Below are 19,251 nucleotides of genomic sequence, written 5' to 3' on the forward strand. Positions count from 1 at the left end.
AGTCTTGTGTGTTGGTCTATGAGAGTCTTGTGTGTTGGTCTATGATAGTTTTTTGTTGGTCTATGAGCGTTTTGTGTGTTGGTCTATGAGCGTATTGTGTGTTGGTCTATGAGAGTCTTGTGTGTAGGTCTATGAGCGTTTTTTGTGTTGGTCTGAGTGTTTTGGTCAATCAGAGTCTTGTGTGTTTGTCTATGAGCATATTGTTCCTGTGTTTAACTTGCTAATTCGTTTTGGGTCGTTATGAATTTAATGTTTTTGTTAACAGAAATGTCAAATCTACTCTTTAGATTGAGTCAACACAGTACAATGGAGGAGTAAGGCCATGAAAAAAGGAGGTCAATGAGAAACTCTAAATATCTCTTCAAAGAGTTCTTACTTTAATCTTAGAAAATAAATAGTGCACCACAAACAAAGACAGCTCAGTGGCCTAGTGGAAGAGTGTCCACTTTGAGACTGGAGGGTAGCTGGTTCAAGTCAGTTAGGTCATACCAAAAGCTCTAAAACAGGGGTGTCAAAAACCCGCAGAAGGCCGTCCATCCATCCCTCCCTCCCTCCCTCCCTCCCTTCATCCATCTATCAGTCTAAGCTAAGATGCCCAGGCTTCCCTCTCCCCGGTCACTTCCTCCAGCTCCTCTGGGGGGACCCCGAGGCGTTCCCAGGCCAGCCGAGAAACATTGTCTCTCCAGCGTGTCCTGGGTCTTCCCCGGGGCCTCTGCCCAGTGGGACATGCCCAGAACACCTCTCCAAGGAGGCGTCCAGGAGGCATCCGGATCAGATGCTCGAGCCACCTCAACGGACTCCTTTTCATGGAGGAGAAGCGGCTAAGTCTTAGTATAAAGACTGAAAATCTGTCATGTTTGCGAGGCGAGGCAGACCCAGATGCTGGAACCCAGAAGAATTACCGAAGTCCTTGGGAGTTTGGGCACTGAAGCTGGAGTGGAGCAGCAGCAGGAAGGGGCAGATGAGGATCAGGGCGAGTCCAGATGACGGAGCGAAGATCCAGGTGGTGCGTAGGGTGGAGTTGGCAGCAGGGTGGATGGTGGAGCTTCTTGACCGAGGAGAGAGAGATTGGACCCAGGGCAGCACGTGGTATGAGAAAATCCTGGCAAAGGGAATTAGACGTTAGCGAAACTGATTTAAGTTTAGACTTCAAAGTATAACCAGAAGCACAAGGCCAGGGTACTTCACCAGGTAAGGTAACGAACTGGCGAAGAATGCTGGAGCAGGCCCCTCTTATATAGCTGACTGTGGCTGATGAGATGAGTGCTGGCAGCTGGGTCCAATCAGGAGGTGCAGAGGAGAGCAGGAGCACCATGACAAAATCTTTTAGTTTTAGACTGACAAATGTTTGGACATTGTTTTACTTTTGAATGTGGATCATTCCACAGTTTTACTCAGATACTGTAAAGCAGAATCTTTTAATGTTCTAACTTTAATTGCTTTGAACTTCAATGTTCCTGTTAACCTGCTTCCTTCTCTTTCAAAAAGCATTTTCAAGTGATTTGGAAGCAAGTTTTATACACAAGTTGAAGCTCTTGAAACCTACAAAGTCTGATAATTCCAGCATTTGAGATTTGACAAAACAGGAAGGGTTCACAGCACTTAGCCCTGTGAATTGTCCTGATATATACCATCGAACTTTGTAGATTTATGTGTCCCCAAACCTCAATCGGCAACAATATTACCAACATGGTGATAATAGAGACTAGTACAAAATATGGAAGGATTTTGTGAGCAGGAGCTTTAAAAACACAGTAAATCCATTTTTTGAAAATCATTTTTTTTTATTTCACATTGGTAAAACTGTACTGCTTTACTCAGCAAACAAAAAACTCATTTTAAAAGCACATTTTTAAGACTTTTACTTTTGAATTAGCTTCCAAAACTGAGCGGTTTTAAAGGAAAGTGTTAGTTGCAGGGTTAATGACTTATCATGTGTTTTACGCTCAGTGAGTCCTGTTGGTAATGGTGGAAGCCACTGGTACGTAACGGTGACAAAGATACGGGATTCATGAGCCTCGGGAATCTTTGCCACAACCAACAGACCAAGTGATGCAGCACTAAATATAGCCTCCACTGTAGTTTAGAGTCACATCTTTTATTAAAAATGAGAGATAGTTTTTGACTCTGTGAAGCCTGACCATGTGGTCTGGGTTTGATGTTGTTTTGAAGCTTCACCTCTGTCCTAAACACACACCTGACGTGTGGTCTGTAGCGGTGGAAGGTGAGGAAACACTGAGCTGCACAGCAGCATTCATCCTGTGAAGCTGCTTGAGGCTTGTTTCCTGCAGAGAAAATGACGCTCTTGCAGAGTTTTGAGAATGATTCATGAAGCTTGTGAACACACTGTTCAGGAAAAAATGACTCAGTCACACCACCGTTTCCTTCTCCCACCACTTCACTGTGAGTGACAGTCATCTGTGGGATGCTTCCTGCTATAGCGGAAAATAACACCAGAGCCACTGCATGCGCACGTACACACACATGCTGTGTGTGTGCACGCCCACACTCAGATATTAATCATACATTTCCACAAAAGATGGCAAATGTGTCTGCCTTCAAACTCTGTTGTCTTCATCTCAACACTGAGGGCACCAAATCAGGATTTGTGCTAATCTATTTTTAGACACATCTGAATGATCCAGCTTTAGAAACAACACAGATGAAGGAATCACTTTGGCAGATGCAGGTGGAAGACTTTTTTTAAAGCATTTGAAGCACGTGTGTCAAAGTCAAGGCCCTGGGGCCGGATACGGCCCCACGGGTTATTCTATCTGGCCCTCCAGATCATTTTATCATTCATTTTAATCTAACTTGCATAATTTTGACAAAATCTATTCTTATGGAAAGTAAGATACTGAAAGTTATTTAAATTTTAAGTTGATTTATTCTGGATTAATATTCCTGACTTTTTATTATTCATAATTATGTTAAAAAGTGACAGTTTCCTAAGGTGTGTTTTGGAATTTGACCTCTTGTGTGATTAAGTTTAACTCCCTGATTTAAAGGTTTATTGACTTCATCTTCAAGATTTTGTCATTTAAGTCTTTTTTGGTAGAAATTCCGTGTTCCTCGGGGTGTTTGGCCTCTACTCTTTCTTTAGCTTACACTTTTTTGGAATCATAATATGTCTGTGTTTGTAAATGCAGAAGTGTATGTATGGATTTTATTTCATTAACGCCTTCCTCAGTCAGACTAAAAAAACAATGGAGTCCTGACAGTCACAACATCTATAAATATAAGACTGTTGGAGTACTAAAAAATACAAAAAAATCCTAAAGCAATTCCTTCTTCACGTATTTGTTACTGAATTTTAATCTTTTTCCATCTGTTATAGGTTTTTATCTATTTTGACATTTAAAAAACTGATAGATCTCATTTTCAGTCTCTGGGAAATGTTTATAAAGCTACGGAGCAGACAGTAAAATGAACCTCAAACATAGAACCCTGTTAAGGTCTACTGGTTACACTGGTTTGGTATCATCCAAAAGGAAAACATGGCTGGCAGAGATCCAGTTCCCTCAGAAGACACGCTTGTGATGTGGGGGCTTTCTAACAAAGTCAAAGTAGCAATGACTGTCATTTCAACCAGAGACAGAGAACAGTGAACGGAGACAGAGTTCCTCCTGACAAAAGCTGACATGGAGCTAGATAGAAAAGAAGAATCATTCAGAGTTAAAAACTGACAACCTAACATTTAGACTATACAGAAGCTATAACATGGTGCAGCATATCTGTACAGCATACAACAAAAACTGCACAGAGAGGCAGAACAGGACAAAGCAAACCAGGAAAGTCCCAAGCAGTTCCTCTGATAAAGGTCAGAGTCAGAGCCCTGCTGGGTAATGTGTGAACAAGTTCTACCGATCTTTATGATACCTCTTACATGACTCTGAGAACATTCTTTTAGAATTTAAAAAATGTGAAAACATCCTGGTAATTCTTAGTAAAATACTTTTATAAAAACACATTTATGAGGACAAGTGAGGAAGACTGTTGATGAGAGAGAAGAGCAGGAGACTGTTGGCAACTCACTGTTCATCTGCTCAAACTTATTTTATCCATTGTAAAATCATTCCGAGTGGTCTTTTAATCATGATGATGACTTTTTCAGACAAAATTAAAATGGCTTATGTTGTTTTCAAGGACATAGTTTCTGCAGAGCGGCAGGAGTTCATCAGAAATTCTCCTCTGAGTAATGGGCGGGACTGTTGGTGCAGAAGTAACTCTCCGCTGGTATCCCATCATGCCTTTGTTCTCTCACTAGTTTACAGTCCCCAAACTTTTTCTTGTGAGAGCCACATAATTTTTCTCTTCACCGATGGGGGGCCGGAGTTGGCTAACAGAAAAAGTGTTTCCTGTTAGCAGTTCTGTCTGTTGATGCTAACAGTGTTTATGTTTTGCAAACAGAAAACATTGTTAGCAAAACACTATTTTGCTAGCAGTATTAGCAAACAATATCAAAGCCAGATTGGGAAAAAAAATCATGTGTCTTTGATAGTGTTTGGGGGGTCAGGCCAAATGTGGAGGTGGCCGGATCAGTCCCGGGGGGGCCAACCCCAACCTAACATTAGTGGTAAAAATATGTTGAGCAATATAATTTCTATCCAGCTGTACACCTTAGACCCAGATTCCAGCTCAGGCGAGGAAATCAAAGACGTTCATGGATCTATTTGACTGCTAGTGGATGAATCAGAATGGGGGGGCAGGGAGACTTTGACCCGCCCACTTCAGTTACTGCGTTACAAACTTGAACTTTTACAAACCACGGGTTTTTATCAGCTCCTGATTTATCATGATTTAAATGAAGAAATATTCAGAAATGCAGTTTTAATCTAAAAAGATTTTCTTTATATCCTTCATCAGGAGAAAAAAAAAAACAAGAAGATGTTAAAAACACCCAATTTCACTGGAGTGGGTCTTTAAGGGAATTCAGAAACACACAGAAGCCTTAAAAATCAAACATAAAACAGGTCAGCCATCATCTCCTTTAATTCTCACTCCCAGCTGCAGTCAGAGTAGAAAGCAAATGTAGCTGCTTCTGATCTGCCTTCCACTGATAAACACAGCCTTCACCTAAACTTTCAGCAGCACACAGAGGCCTCCAGGCAACAGCAGTTTCCTTATCTCCTCTGACACCAGGGTCACCACAGCTCCGTCACTTCTAATCCACCATCATGCACCGCACACCAGCACCAGCTCAGCTGCAGTCGCCTCTGCTGAACAGCACATCCCAGGGAAGCTCTCTGTCTCATAGCAAGTCTGCTTTCAACATTCGAAGTCGGTTCAGGAGCGCAAATGGGAAAAGAAGTCAGAAAGACTGTCCTGATTTTCATTAACATGAACTGTGATTCTGTTTTAGTTTATCCACAGTACTCACATCAATTAACTCTGTTAATATTTATTCAGGATAAGTATTTACACATACTGCATGAGTAGCAGCAGGTTCACAGGCTGAGCGATGAAACGATAAAGATAGATATTGCGATAGAACTTTTTCCCCATAGAGGGTTATGGGCTGCATGGCCCCCCGAGGTGGAATGTGCATGCTACTGGTCACATGCAAGATGGCGCCAGAATCAATCTGTAGCTGGAAGCGGAAATTGTAACTGTAGCAGTTTGTTAGCGGAAATGTCCTAAATGTTCGGAAACCCCTTCAAAATGATATTTAAAAAAACTTTCAGTTGTTAAGCTTTTGAATGTGAATAAACTGTAACTGTCTAACAGTTTAGTGTGTGAGATGACCTTCAAATGGGACAGTGAACGGTACTTGTATAGTTAATTTCAAGCCAATATTAACAAGTATTCCAATTTGAATAACTACACCCGTTTACCTGCAGAGAAAAAGCTGGAGAAAGGTTGTTTTTTTTCTCTGTGAATCAGCTGATCGGAGCTGCGGAAGGACCTTACTCTCAATCACGGAGAAAAAAAAACGGCAAAAAGGGTCGAAAAAAGAGAGAAGAGATGGGAAAAAAGGTTTTCTCTGTAGCCAGATCCTCTCTGCTTTTTCCTCCTCTTCCTTTCTTTTCTGACCTTAAAGCTGTCCCTGAGGGATTGTTTTGCTGCTTTTTCATCCTATAAGTTTTAAAGAAGCACTAACAGATAACACCACATGCCCCTCCTCCTCCCCCCACCTAGCTTTGACAGGCAGGGGCTGCATCAGGCAAAATTATTGATTATGTCAAACTTTCGAGTTATTTTTTTTCATGGTTTGAATTCCTTACTTTACATTTTTACACGAAATGAGTGGCGTGTTAAACTGTAAAAAAAAAAAAAAAAAAAAATCATTGTAATGTGGCGCCGCTCCAGCAGATGTAGCCCTAGGCGGTCGCCTATATCACCCAGGGCCAGCCCTGTACACAGGAAGGAGTCCATTGCGATAGACTTTTATTTTGAAGGGTCCAAAACTGAGACTTCAACTTAATCAAAAATGCATTTTTTGTACATTATAGAATGATTTTCCAAAAAAAGTCTGTTTAAATCTGAATAATGAAGTCTTCTGTCTCCTCCTGAACACCCTCCCAGCTCCTGACAGCACCTCGGGCTCATGGCCGGCTGGCAGCTCCAGAACCTCCATCTCTGTTTACTGGTCAGCAGACTTTGAGACAAACCAGATGTTCTGGGTTTCTGTGAGCAGAGGATCAGCGCTTCTTCATTGTTGGGAAGCTAGTAGAAACAGGACAGAGTCGGGTGGACTGCAGCATCACAGCATCTCCTCCACTGCATGTGAACAGAAAGGGGAAACTCTTCTCATGTTACTCCAAACTGGTGAGTTGACTGTTGCTCTAGCTTTGAGGTACAGATACAGGTATCTAATTACTGAATGTTGTTAATTGTTACATCAATATATTATAAACATGATGAGAAATGGTTAAATAATAGTGGAATTAGCTGCTATTTGTTATTTTCAGCAATAAAACTGAAACCTCCAAGATAAGGGAAGCAAAGACGTTTCTTTCCTCTAAATCAGTTTGGAGCAGAACTTCTTATCTTAGAATCTTTCCTTAGAATTTCTGTGACTTTCCTCTGTAGATGTTCAAGCTCTTGATAACACAGCACAGCTCACCAACATCCAGTTTACATCCAGCATGATGAACCCCTGCAGACAGGCTGACCAAAACCTCACTGAGAGTTCCATTGAGAAGGTGAGGATCTGCACCTTTTATCCAGCGGCTCCATCCAAGAGTGTGAGAGAAATATTTCCTGAAGCCCTTTGTGCCTCAGCCACTTTGATGACTTTCTCTGTCCCCTCAGATCCATCAGTCCCCGGTTTCCCAGATAAAAGTTATGGAGGATTCCAACCGGGTCCTGATTAAGATCCAGAGCTTTTCCCAAGGCTGTGTAGCACTGAACCTCACTCTCAGCTTCAGCCAAAGTCACAACCACAGCATGAGTAAGGTTTCCAAAGCTGAGGTGGCTTCATCTTCCAACAGCTCCAAAAACACTGCAAACAGTGGCATGAACGGTATGTCTGAGTCATTATTTTGTAATTGTGTTTTAAATAACAAAAAAGAAGAATTAAAGTAAGAATCCCAAGTATTTAGACTGTTCAAGTACAAAAATACAAGAACAAATTGAACAACATGAAAGAAAAAAAATGAAACATTAAAGTTTCACATTACAGTTCAAAAAGCTTTTCAGAACATTGAAAATGTCTATGTTCGTTTAAAAAAGACAGAATGAATGTGATTTCTACCAAAAACGTCAATAGATGAAGCTTTTGTTTAACAAACAGTGATGTAACACAGGGGTGTCAAACTCACTCACACAAGGGGCCAAAATCCAATTTCAGGATCAACATTTATTGGACACTCTTAAACTAAATTTTTAAAACTTTCAAACTGTCACTTTTTAACTTAATTATGAACTACCGTATTTTCCGGAGTATAAGTCGCAGTAGCCAAAAAACGCATAATGAAGAAGAAAAAAACATATATAAGTCGCTCCAGAGTATAAGTCGCACCTTTAAGAGAATAGTCCGACATTTATGAACAAATTCAACAAGCCTGACGTAACGTTGGATTTGACATCAAATCCGATTCATGCGTCAAATTCGAGTCCGCTGAATTTTTTGATGTGCGTCTAATTTAATGCTCAATGTTTGTCCAAAAATGTGTTCATAAACGATTTCAGACATTGGAAGTCTACCTCTCCACTTCATTTCCACATATTTCTTCCCATTTCCTTGGTGATTTCCTACAAGTGTGTTTGGTCAGTCAAACCTGGTGTCACCTGATACATCTAACTAGCAATAAGTGGGGCAGAGATGTCTGGAAATCAAATAGGGTGATAACCGAGGAACCAGGGCTTGGTAGCCTCAACGTCTTTTACTCTTTAGCCTGAATGTTCTATATTATAACGCTGGCCTGAACGGCACGACGTGACCCAAATGTCTGAAACTTGGAATATTCAATTGATCACAAGACAGTAGCAAAGACGTGAAGGATTTTAGAGTTTCCTTTAACCTGTTAGATGAATCTGACCATTTGAGACTGAGATGAAGCAGAAATAGAGAAGAGAATCTAAGAAGGAGGAGATGAGACACGAGGATTATAGCGGAAATATTGAACAATTTATACTTTGGATTTTTGTTTCTTTAAAACAAACTTTTGCTTTAGCTTGTAGAACACTTTCCTCTGCTGCAGCAGAGCCAGGTCAGTGCAGGCTCTGTAGCAGTTACCATGACAACCCCTCATGCCGTGTATACAATAGTCTGCTTTTTATGAAAAACTTTCAAACTAAAAAAAAAAAAAAACGATTAAAGTACACTAACTGATTCAATATTTATCTTGGTAGGTAAATATTGGTAGACATTTCATTGTAGACATTCATCAAAATTAATGAAAAAGTAAGGGATAATGCCCTTGGAGGTGTGCATTATCAGAAATGAATGGACTTTGCAGACTTGTGCTTTGCGAGGGATTGTTCAGACCTCAGTGTCATCCATTAACTTCTGATAATGCACACCTCATCGGGTACTATCACTTACTTTTTCTTGATTTTGATGAATGTGCTGAAGGTGAAAATGACTGTTCCCAGTGGGTAAAATGCATCAACAGCTGGTGGAGGGATGACCCCAAAGACCAGGACATGTGTGCAAAGGCAGAGCCTCATATGGCGAATACCAGCCTGTCAGTAAAGCTTGAGTTTTTTCTCACAGTGGATGTGACTTCAGCACCTCCAACAGTTAGCACTACCTCTGTTACCACCGCTCCACCTGAGGCACAAGTCCCTCCAACAACTCCCTCCACCTTCCCTCCGACCAACGGTGCTGCACCAACAGAGTCCACAGTTTCCATAACTACCCAAACAATCTCACTGACAACCGTTTCTGTTTTGGCAGTTTCCAGCAGACTCCCAACAACGACCTCTGCCATGAACCCAGCCACTGTCACCTCTGTGGGCGGAGCTCTGTCGGAGCAGTGCAGGGTTGCTGCTATCACTGTGACGCTGGCAAAAGACTTCCTCCTCAGCTACAACATCCAAGAGAACTCTCTGTACCTGGGGGAGATGGGATGCCGGGTCAATGGAGGGAACTCCACTCATGTTCAGCTGACTGTGGCTTGGAATGAGTGTGCCACACGGCTCATACATGTAAGACCAGCGTTCCGGTCCCAGACTCAGCTACTTTAACCCTTGTGCTCTCTTATGGGGTCCAGATGACGGATAGGATTTCATGTTGCCACGGACACCAGTGAAGGTAAAAAATCCTTGAAATAAAACTTGAGCATGCTGTCTTGTGGGGTCCAGATGACCCCACTTTTAATGTAAACATGCCTGGGATGGCACAAGGGTTAAACATAAGCTGCACAAGCTCTGAGAAGAAGCTACAGTTTCAAACAACTGTTTCATGTTTTCAGAATGAAAGCCATTGCATAGCATCTGTAACCCTGTTCAGCACCACGGATCCTTACACGTCCCCGAATGGTACAGTGGGGGCTCCAACAGTAGCTCTACGAGTCCCTATCATGTGCACGTACTCAAAGGAAATGCTGATCTCTGCAGACTTTGGCTCTATGGGGTAGGTTTTCAGAAGCTCTCTTGTTTTTTTGTCCTTTAGCAGCAACAATCAACTTTACTGTAAAGAAATCCAAAAATCTGTAACAGAGGAGCATTGACTGTATAGGAGAACTGGACTGAGGGAGTGTGATGTCACCCTCAAAAAATGCCTACATTTTATATGTGGTTGGGGGGCTCTCCTGGGCTGGGGCCTGCACTCTGTGCTCCTGTTTCCGCTCTCTGGTGTGGGGGGCCTCTGCGGCAGTTCTCCTGGCTGATAGCTTTGGCTGAAAGCTCGACTCTCATTAACTCGCTGGACAATTCTTTAGGATCCCAAACCTTCATCTGGAGTTCCTGACAGTGTTAATTTTGACAGAGAATTTTAATTTAGTTTTAGTCATAGTCTTTTGACTAAAATAGGGTTTAGTTTTAGTCGCAATTTAGTCATGTTGATTCTATTCATTTTAGTCGACTAAATTACAGTAGATATTTAGTCGACTAAAATATAGAATAAAGGTAAAGCATTTTTATTAAATTTACTAAGTATGAACATATGAATAACAACCAAAGATTTTACTAATTTGTAAAAAAAAAAAAAAAATACTTCACTTTGCTTTTCAAACTTGTCATTTCTGGGAATTCAGTTTCAACTTAAAATTAGGCCTGTCGGATTTGTCACGTTAATTACACGTTAATCTGACGAGTGCGTGACGCCAACAATTTTTTTGACGCATTAATCGCGGATTTTCTCATACGTGCCTTTCCATACCGCGCTCGCGGGCGTCCCGCCCCTAAACTCACCGGCTGCTCTCACTAGATCACAGACGGGTCTCCAACCACCAAGCTAGAACCGGCCGGCACTAGGACCTGGAGAGCTCCTGCACCCTAACCCGGCTCCGGTTCGCGTCCAGTACCACGTCTGGTGGTACGGGCTCGTGTCCGGCGCTGCGGACCCCCGACGTTCCGAACATCAAGCGCACCGGGGGACGTTTTAAATGTTCTGGAGGTTTAAGCGTGATCCAGCCCCAGCATAGCGGTCTGTCTGCCGGCATATTCATCACGTGAGCTCCGCTGGACACGTCGCTGCATCGAGCTGCAGCCAGAGAACGCGGCGGCAGTAACAGACTGTCAAACTATCCACAGAGTATCCCGCTTTTCTCAGTCTTTAATGTTTAAAAAACAAAAGTTCATTGGAAATGATAAATCTCTATTTCATTTATTACTGTAGTTCAGCAGAGGAGGAAAAGATTTGGTCCTGACAAAAAATGAACATGAAAGTGTTATGGAAATTTCATTTTGATGTTTTTTATTTTATTTTACTGAACGTTGATTGAAGTTTTGAATTTAAAATGCCCTTCACTTGCACTTGGGCTTTTGTTAGGCATTTTATGTTACAGCCTTTTACTGTTAAGAAAGTTTATCTCAATACAATGTTAGAAAATAAAGTATTAAGTAAAGGGTTAAGGTTAGGATTATGGTTATGGTTTAGGTTAGGATTATGGTTATGGTTTAGGTTAAACAAGCAAATGTTTCCTGAGTGCTGCTGTCTCTGCAGCTCATGGCTCCACCAGGGGATGGGTCAAATGTGGAGAACACATTTCACACATTTAGGAGTGTGACAGTTAATGGGACTTTAACTTTAAGTTTAATTTTAAATATGTGCAGCCAACAAAAAAAAATCCAGCCTTGGACAAACTTAAAATGCGTGCTGGAAATGAAGCAACGGGATCCTGTCTGCACGTACTACGTGTGGACAAAACATGAATTTCATCATATTCTGTGCTGGCCACATGTAAATATGTGTAAATAACATCAGTCTCATTATAAATGTCTGAACATAAAAAAAAACTTGTATTGAGTCAAGTGTAAAAATGCATAAAAAAACATTCACTAGGGAGTAAGCTGTCCAGGACACCTGTGAGCATGTCATATGTGCTTGACCAGCATGTGTGGTGAACTGTAAAACCACCAGCAGCCAATAGAGGTTTATCATGTAAGACATGGTGGAGTTGGAGATTAAACCGGTGACTGATTGTGGATCTGAAGAAGCAGCGGGGCTGCTAGCGCTCGGAAATACACAACAACATCGATTTATAACTTTACAAACGTCATGCTAAAACAATAAAGCCAAACTTACATTTAAATGTAAACCTCTGAGCTTCAGAGCTTCACCCGGGTGAAGAAAAGCGCTTCTCCACCGCGCAGTACTGGCGCTAGCTAGCTTGGCGAGAGCAACCCCTTAAAACAACTATGTCAGATAAGGTAGGGCGGGGGGGTCGGATTCAGGCCAATACTCTGGAAATAATCGTGTTTGTATGTTTACCTTTCCGTGGATTTCAGGCTGGCTTGTCTGCAAACGTCGCTTCAGGTTTTCTTGTGTTTTTGCCTGTGATGTCGCTCCACACAACGTCTTGTTAGGGTGGCGTTAAATATAACATTTGTCCCTACATGTACTCTTCTTTTTCTACCTGGAGTTGATTTTTTTCACCTATATCAGACACAATTTATTGAATTAGCGTCTTCCCAGGCGGGCTGAAGGGCTCTGTGTTCTGATTGGATCGCTTTGCATTTGCTCCCGCCCTCCTCCACCAGCAGTCATTATGATTGGATGTAGTCTTCGATCACCATTTTAGTTTCGTTTTTATTCGTTGACGAAAATGTCTATCAATTTAGTTAAAGTTTTCGTGTCTGGGTGGGAGTTTTCGTTTGTCTTTCGTTTCGTTTTCGTCGGGTGAATAATGTCGTTGACAAAGACGATGATGAAAATGTTTCGTCAACGACATTAACACTGGTTCCTGAAGAGTTGCCATGAGGTTGGTGTTGGTCTCAGTCAGCTGGTCGATCTTAACCTGGTGTTTCTTACAACGGTCCTCCAGGGGTTTTTGCTCCTGGATGGTTTTGTTGATGCGTTGCAGGTCTTCTTCCAGCTTCTTTGACAGTTTGGTGGCTGATTTCTTTGCCTGAGAGAGTTCAGTACAGGTTCCTCTCAGGTTTTTCTTGCCTTCCAGCTCAGCAGCGAGGGTTTTCTGTCTCTTGGCTTCAGGACCAATGACTAAAATTTTAGTTTTCTCCTAGTTAAGCTGCAGAAAGGTATTTGTCATCCATGATTTCACATTTAAAATCCAGTTAAAAAGTGCTTCCATTGGCCGTGGGTCATCAGAACAGGAGACATAGCTCTATGTACAGCTGGGTATCATCAGCATAGTTGTGAAAGCTGATATTGTGCCTCCTAATGACATTCTTTTTCTGTTTCTCTTTTCTTTGGTTTTCTAGAAGTGGAGGTTTCTTTGTCTTTCCTTGTTTTTTTTTCCACTTCCCGTTTGCAGATTGGTGCCCCTGATTGGATGAGGGCCTCCAGCAGCAGCATTCATATAGTGCCACGTCATCTGTTGGACTTCATTCACTCTGGTTTATTTATTTTTATTTAGATTTATGAATTTCTGGTTGAGATGCACCACATGGTTTTGTGTGTGTTTATTTTTCATTACTCCCGACATTTCACTACCTTCTACTACCTTCCCTGCATTGAGATGATTTTTGTAGTTCAGGATGTCTTTTATTTTGAAATAAAGTCATGTAGACCTCTAAAGAATTAAAAACTAATTCATATTAAAAAGGGCTATTTAATAATAATAATAATTAATAACATTGCTTAAAATGCAAATTAGTGTCTTGTTTTTCTAAAGGGTGAGAAACGACTTTGTGGCTCCTACTGGGATGTTGTCAGTAAGAAATCCTCCAGAATGGCTCTTTAACTGTTGAAGGTTGCCGACCCTTGACCTAGTGTAACAGCTGTTGATTTCTCTATAGAAGTCTATGGGATTTTGGCTTTCTAGAACCAGCAGGTACTTCCTGTTTGGAATACCAGGGGGAGGGGTCACTCAGTCCAGTTCTTGTATAAAGTCAATGGAACATACAAACAAGTCCTGCCAAGTTGGCCACTTGGCAAAAACTTAATTTCAGTCCAAAAAATATAACAGGTCAAAATGTACGAGTCAAAGTGAAATTCAGTGGTGAACTGTGAGGTTTCAGACTCGTTATTATTTGACCAAATTCAGCAACGGAAACACATTGTTTCATTTTAATTCATTACTTCAAACTTTGGCTACAAACGATTTACTTTTATAAGTGTTTAAGAGCATTTCATTTTAAAGACACTGCCTCTGCTTTGGTTGAAATAAGATATAAGCTTAATACTTTATGGTGACATATGGTGAAAAGTATTTTGGCACCTGACACGTCATTTCCTGAGGAAATGGCATCAGTCATTAGAGTTGCATTTAACCCTTTAACACCTGAGGCGTTGCCAGTGACACTTAAACACAAAACCATGCTGTAATTGTGTGAATGTTTAGTAAACCTTCACACTATAGTGGTTCTTCTGCTCCTTTCTGTATGTTTTTGAGCACATAAAAACTCATTCACACTTTCAGCGATTTCAGCAATCTTGATATCAAAACGTTCAGCTTGTTCAGGACTGCTTGTATTTTTGGAATTTGATAGTTTTTTAGTATGTTTATAGTTGTAGTATATAACGTTTTTGAAACATTAAGCAAAATATGCCCCATAGGAAGTTGATGAGAAAGTCTTTAAATTAAAAACGAACAACATGCCTTTAAATATATTCATGGACTATGTTTTAATCTTTTATTGTAATAAAAAAAAAATGGAGTTTACCAAATATTTTAGCATCATGCTTTTTTTAGCATCACTAGAGGGTAATCATGAGCTTTCAGTACAAGAGGGACATCTAGTGGCAATGGTTGCCAATGGTCAGCAACAGGCTAGTGTTTTGAACTTATTTAATTTAATGAGGAATTTTAGGCTGTTTAGGAGTTTAGCTAGTATTTAAGTAACGTGCTAGCTTTTTTGGCAAAGTTAACATCGAGGTTTTTTTTAATGCTACTTTGGACTTTAGCTAATATTTTAACAACATGATAACATTTTTGACTAATTTGTGACCTACTGGCGTTTTTCAGGCTAATTTAAAGTTTAGGTTCTATTTTAGCACCATGCAAACGTTTTTGGCTAATTTGTTGTGTACAGGAGTTTTTTAGGCTAACTTAGAGTTTGGCTTCTATTTTAGCTACAGTGTATTTTTTTCTTAATAATTCAGTTTACTGAGGAATGTTAGACAATTGGAGTTTAGCTAGTATTTAGGAAATGTTCTAACCTTTTTTGGCCAATTTCATCTCTACTGAGGGTTTTTAATGCTAATTTGGAGTTAAGCTAATATTTTAGCAGTATGCTAACGTTTTTGGCTAATTTGCCATCTACTGGGGTTTTGTAGGCTAATTCCGAGTTTAGCTTTTATTTTAGCAATAGGCTAAGATTTTTGACTAATTTGGGCTATTTTGGAGTTTAGCTGGTATTTAGCTTTAGCTTTTTTGGCTAATTTGACATCTACCAAGGTTTTTTGGGCTAATTTGGAGTTTAGCTTATTAAATATTTTTGCAAAATTGGCATGTTTTATTTAGGTCAACTTCTGTACTCTTTCCTAGTTCTTTAAGGAAATTTCCAGTCTTTTAGCAAATTTAAAATTTTGCAAATAGCTTTTGCATTTTCTGTAAATCCTTTCTGCAATTAAAGTAAATTGGGTCACCCTTTTCAGCAAAAAGCTACAGTATCTTCAGCAATTACTTTCAGCAAAAAGCATTCACCTTAGCATTATCACAGGTAATGCTACTTTTCTAGTTTTCTTTTCATTGTTAACACGATCAATATAATTCTAGTAGATTTTGCAGGAGAAAAGCAGTGCAAGCTGGAATTACATTGATCGTGTTGATGGTTGAAAAGTTACAATAAATCAAAGTACGTAAACACTGGAGCTCCGGTGTTAAAGGGTTTGGGAAGATGTTTTGGTTTTGTGTGGTGCAGCATCTGGGACCTGCTCTGCTGTCTTGTGTCCAGGTATGACGTGGTCAAAGACATCTTCAGCCGTGTGGGGGCTTTGCCTGTGCGGCTGCAGCTGATGAACAGCTCAGCACTTCTGCCTCCCAATCACAGGCTGCCCTCCCAGCAGGAACTGGTCTTGGAGGTCAGCCTCAACCGCACCTCAGAAGAGATCAGACCGATCATGAAGAAGTGCTGGGCCACATCCACCCCAGACCCAGAGGGGGATCCCAGCTACACCTTCCTGGAGAACAGGTCTCTGCTTTATTACCACAGCTGTGAAACATAACTTGCCATCACTTCCTGAATGCAAATGACAGATTCGTTTTCCCCTGTAATGACACTTCAAACTGTTTAGAATTTGAGTTTTTTCTTCTCTGCATATTCTCTAAGGAGTTGAAAGGGTGGGATAAATTAGCTTTTTGGAGGACAATGTTGTTGTTTTTTTTAATTAATTTATTTCATTTAATAACAATACATAACATTAAAATAATACTATATGCACATAAACAGTTAATAAATGAAAAGGAGCAGAAAGAAGAAAACTTATAATATCTGCCCCTACTACTAGATAAACCAAATTAAATCCAAATGTATCAAACAAGAAAAATGAACATAAAATCCTGCTAGGTTTTACATAGGTATGTATTAACAAAAATACATACACATTTACATAAACAGTTGTCTAAACAAACCCTCATTTAATTATATTTACCCACACTATGTCCAGTGGCATTAACCATACAAGATTTATGAAATTATTTTCTACAACTTATCTCTAATATTGGCTTAACATCTCCTTCTTGATAACCCTGTTAAAGGCTGCAATTGTTTTATATCTTTAATGTCCTTATCCAGTGGATTCCACATGTTGGGACCGTACACTGAGACTTTTTTATGATGAATAGGAAGTGTAATTTCAGATGAACCTGTTTGCCGTTTGTTTCACATTTTTCATGTAGACACAAAGAGAGGAGGCTATTGTCAAGAACAGGCAGACAGCTGGATCCAAGTGCAGCAGGTTTATTCGGCACAGGCAGGGCAACAGGCGTGATGCACAGCTAAAAGTCCACAAAACTAAATCAGGGTCAGGCAGGCAGGGGTCAAGCACCAGCATGAGGGCATCAGATGAGAAGTAGAGTAGTCAGGATCCAGGCGAGGTTCAGGGCAGGCGGCAGGCAATCAGAGGGTCAGAGACAGAAGATCAGGTCCAGGTATAAACGCTCAGTAATGAAGGCAGGGTGGCACAAACAAATACTTCGCAGAGAGTGTGGCTCTGTGTGCTGCTTAAGAAGCAGGTGGGTGATTGTGTGATTGGAGACAGCTGAGCAGGAACCAGGAACTGAGGGCTGGGGCTTCTGGGAGATGAAGTGCAGATGAGGCTCAGGAGAGTTTTAGAATTCAGGCGATGGCTCCCTCTGGTGGTCTGAGGGAAAAACAGACTGATTCATGACAGCTATGGCCTTCTAGATCAGGGATGGACTGGTGGGTCTCAAAGAGCTCTCAAATTTGACAGAAGGGCCAGACCAGGAGCAGATGTATGGGGGTGTTTTGGTAATCCAGCTCAATAGAGAAAGAAATAACATCAAGTCTGGATGAAAACATGTTTTATTTCTGGATTGATAACAAATATTTATATTATAAAACAGAACATTTGGGGGTATTATTTTAAAACTTTAATTCTCATTTTAGTGCCAACTGCACCAATGGTTAGATGTTCTTTTGGAAAAATGGAAATTTAGAGAAATGCCGTGTTAATGCGGTGTCAGAATGATCGGAAAAATCACTCGGAAAACTCAAAAATGACAAAACTTCCAACAACACATACATGGTATATACTTGTATAGCGCTTTTCTACCTTCCTTGAAGGCCCAAAGCACGTTATATGGCCCCCAGGCCACCCCTGTACTAGAATGACTGATAACAGGACGTTAACTATTTTTTTTTCTGTTAGGAATTCGTCCAATGATTTAGCTGCAGGCACTGTGCAGCCCTGCTGATTAAAACCTTAAAGATGAAACCAGAGGAACAAATGAGTACAAAGTAAACTACATCTGTATTTCCCCAGTTGTGCGCTCAACAGCTACACACAAGTGCTGACGAACGGGAACTCCACCAGCTCCCGTGTGTCCGTGAGGATTTTCTCCTTTGTCAACCTGACTGTGGTCTACCTGCACTGTCAGGTCCAGCTTTGCATAGAGCGGGGATCGGATACCTGCACGGCCGTGAGTGCCTCCTGCTCTGGAATCTCTGCATTTTACTTGCTGTGATGACCGTGTCACAGAAAACACTCATGATTGTGTCTCCCTGCAGGACTGTCCACAGAGAACTGCTCGGACAGCAAAGACAGTCGGAAGGGGGTTTGGATCATCTGGACCTCTATTAATGTCAGATGAAGGTGAAAACGTAAAAAATAAAAAAACAAGCTAATCTTTTACAATAGATCCTCTTAGTAATTCCAAAGTTAGAACTTAAACTTATGCCAAGGCTTCATTCAGTTTTAACGGGGCTCGCCTCCCAGAGGACCATTTCATATTCTTAAAGCAAGAGTAACCAATCAGGGAAGTTGGAGGCTCTGGGAAATGCAAAAACAAAAGGATTTCTTATGACATTTGTTCTCTTTCATAAGAAAAATGCCACACAGACATGTTAAAAAGTCAAAAAACAGGATTTTTCTCGGAGGGAGACTTCAGTTTATTTTTTAATGTCATTTTGTGTTTTATAAGGTTTTTTGTTTCTTTGGTTTTGTTTTTTACTTTATAAATAAAGTTTGATTTGATTGTTTCCCCCCATGTGTCCTCACGTGTTCTTTCAGAGCTGGACATGGAAACACTCGACACTCCTTACGTGGCTGGGCTCTCCTGTCTCGGCATCGGCCTGTCGCTCTTCTTCATCATTGGATTCTTCTGTCTCTTTTACTACCAGAGGAACCGCATCGGACACCACAACTCCAATGTGAAACCCAACCAAGAAAACTTCACTTACATCGACATAAACCCTTAACCCGTCAACACCTGAGGCGTCGTCGGTGACGCTTAAACACTAAATCATTCACATACTGTAACTTTTCAATCATTAACACGGTAATTCCAGTAGATTATAGGAGAAAAGCGGCTGAGCGGCAGGTACAATCTACTGGAATTATAAGTGTTAATGGAAGTAAATGATAGAACATAAACACTGGAGCTCGGGTGTTAAAGGATTGCAGCAGAAACAACTGTTGCCACCAGATGTCCCTCTTGTACTGAAAGCTCATGATTACCCTCTGGTGATGCTAGTTAGAAGATATCATGTTCCCTTTCCTCCTCTGTAGACACGTCAGGTGATGCTAATGTTGTTAGTGTTGAAGAGAATTAAGCT

General features: G+C 40.8%; 1 protein-coding gene and 1 long non-coding RNA gene across 2 annotated transcripts; one reads left to right on the top strand and one right to left on the bottom strand.

Annotated features, from left to right (window-relative positions):
* Nucleotides 1–6,370: 6,370 nt before the first annotated feature.
* Nucleotides 6,371–12,384, bottom strand: LOC118598366. The gene is made up of 2 exons (XR_004947475.1): nt 12,323–12,384; nt 6,371–7,444 (listed from the first exon to the last, which is right to left on the bottom strand). It is a non-coding gene; the product is annotated as an uncharacterized LOC118598366 (long non-coding RNA).
* On the top strand, nt 9,333–19,250 carry LOC112142318 (uromodulin-like 1). The gene is made up of 6 exons (XM_024265595.2): nt 9,333–9,594; nt 9,861–10,021; nt 15,910–16,146; nt 17,960–18,116; nt 18,205–18,289; nt 18,707–19,250. The coding sequence occupies exons 1-6, from the start codon at nt 9,376–9,378 to the stop codon at nt 18,892–18,894; spliced, it is 1,047 nt and encodes a 348-aa protein (XP_024121363.2). The 5' UTR covers nt 9,333–9,375; the 3' UTR covers nt 18,895–19,250.
* Nucleotide 19,251: the final 1 nt, after the last annotated feature.

Source organism: Oryzias melastigma, unplaced genomic scaffold (genome assembly GCF_002922805.2).
Source record: "Oryzias melastigma strain HK-1 unplaced genomic scaffold, ASM292280v2 sc00378, whole genome shotgun sequence".
Lineage (NCBI taxonomy): Eukaryota > Metazoa > Chordata > Actinopteri > Beloniformes > Adrianichthyidae > Oryzias > Oryzias melastigma.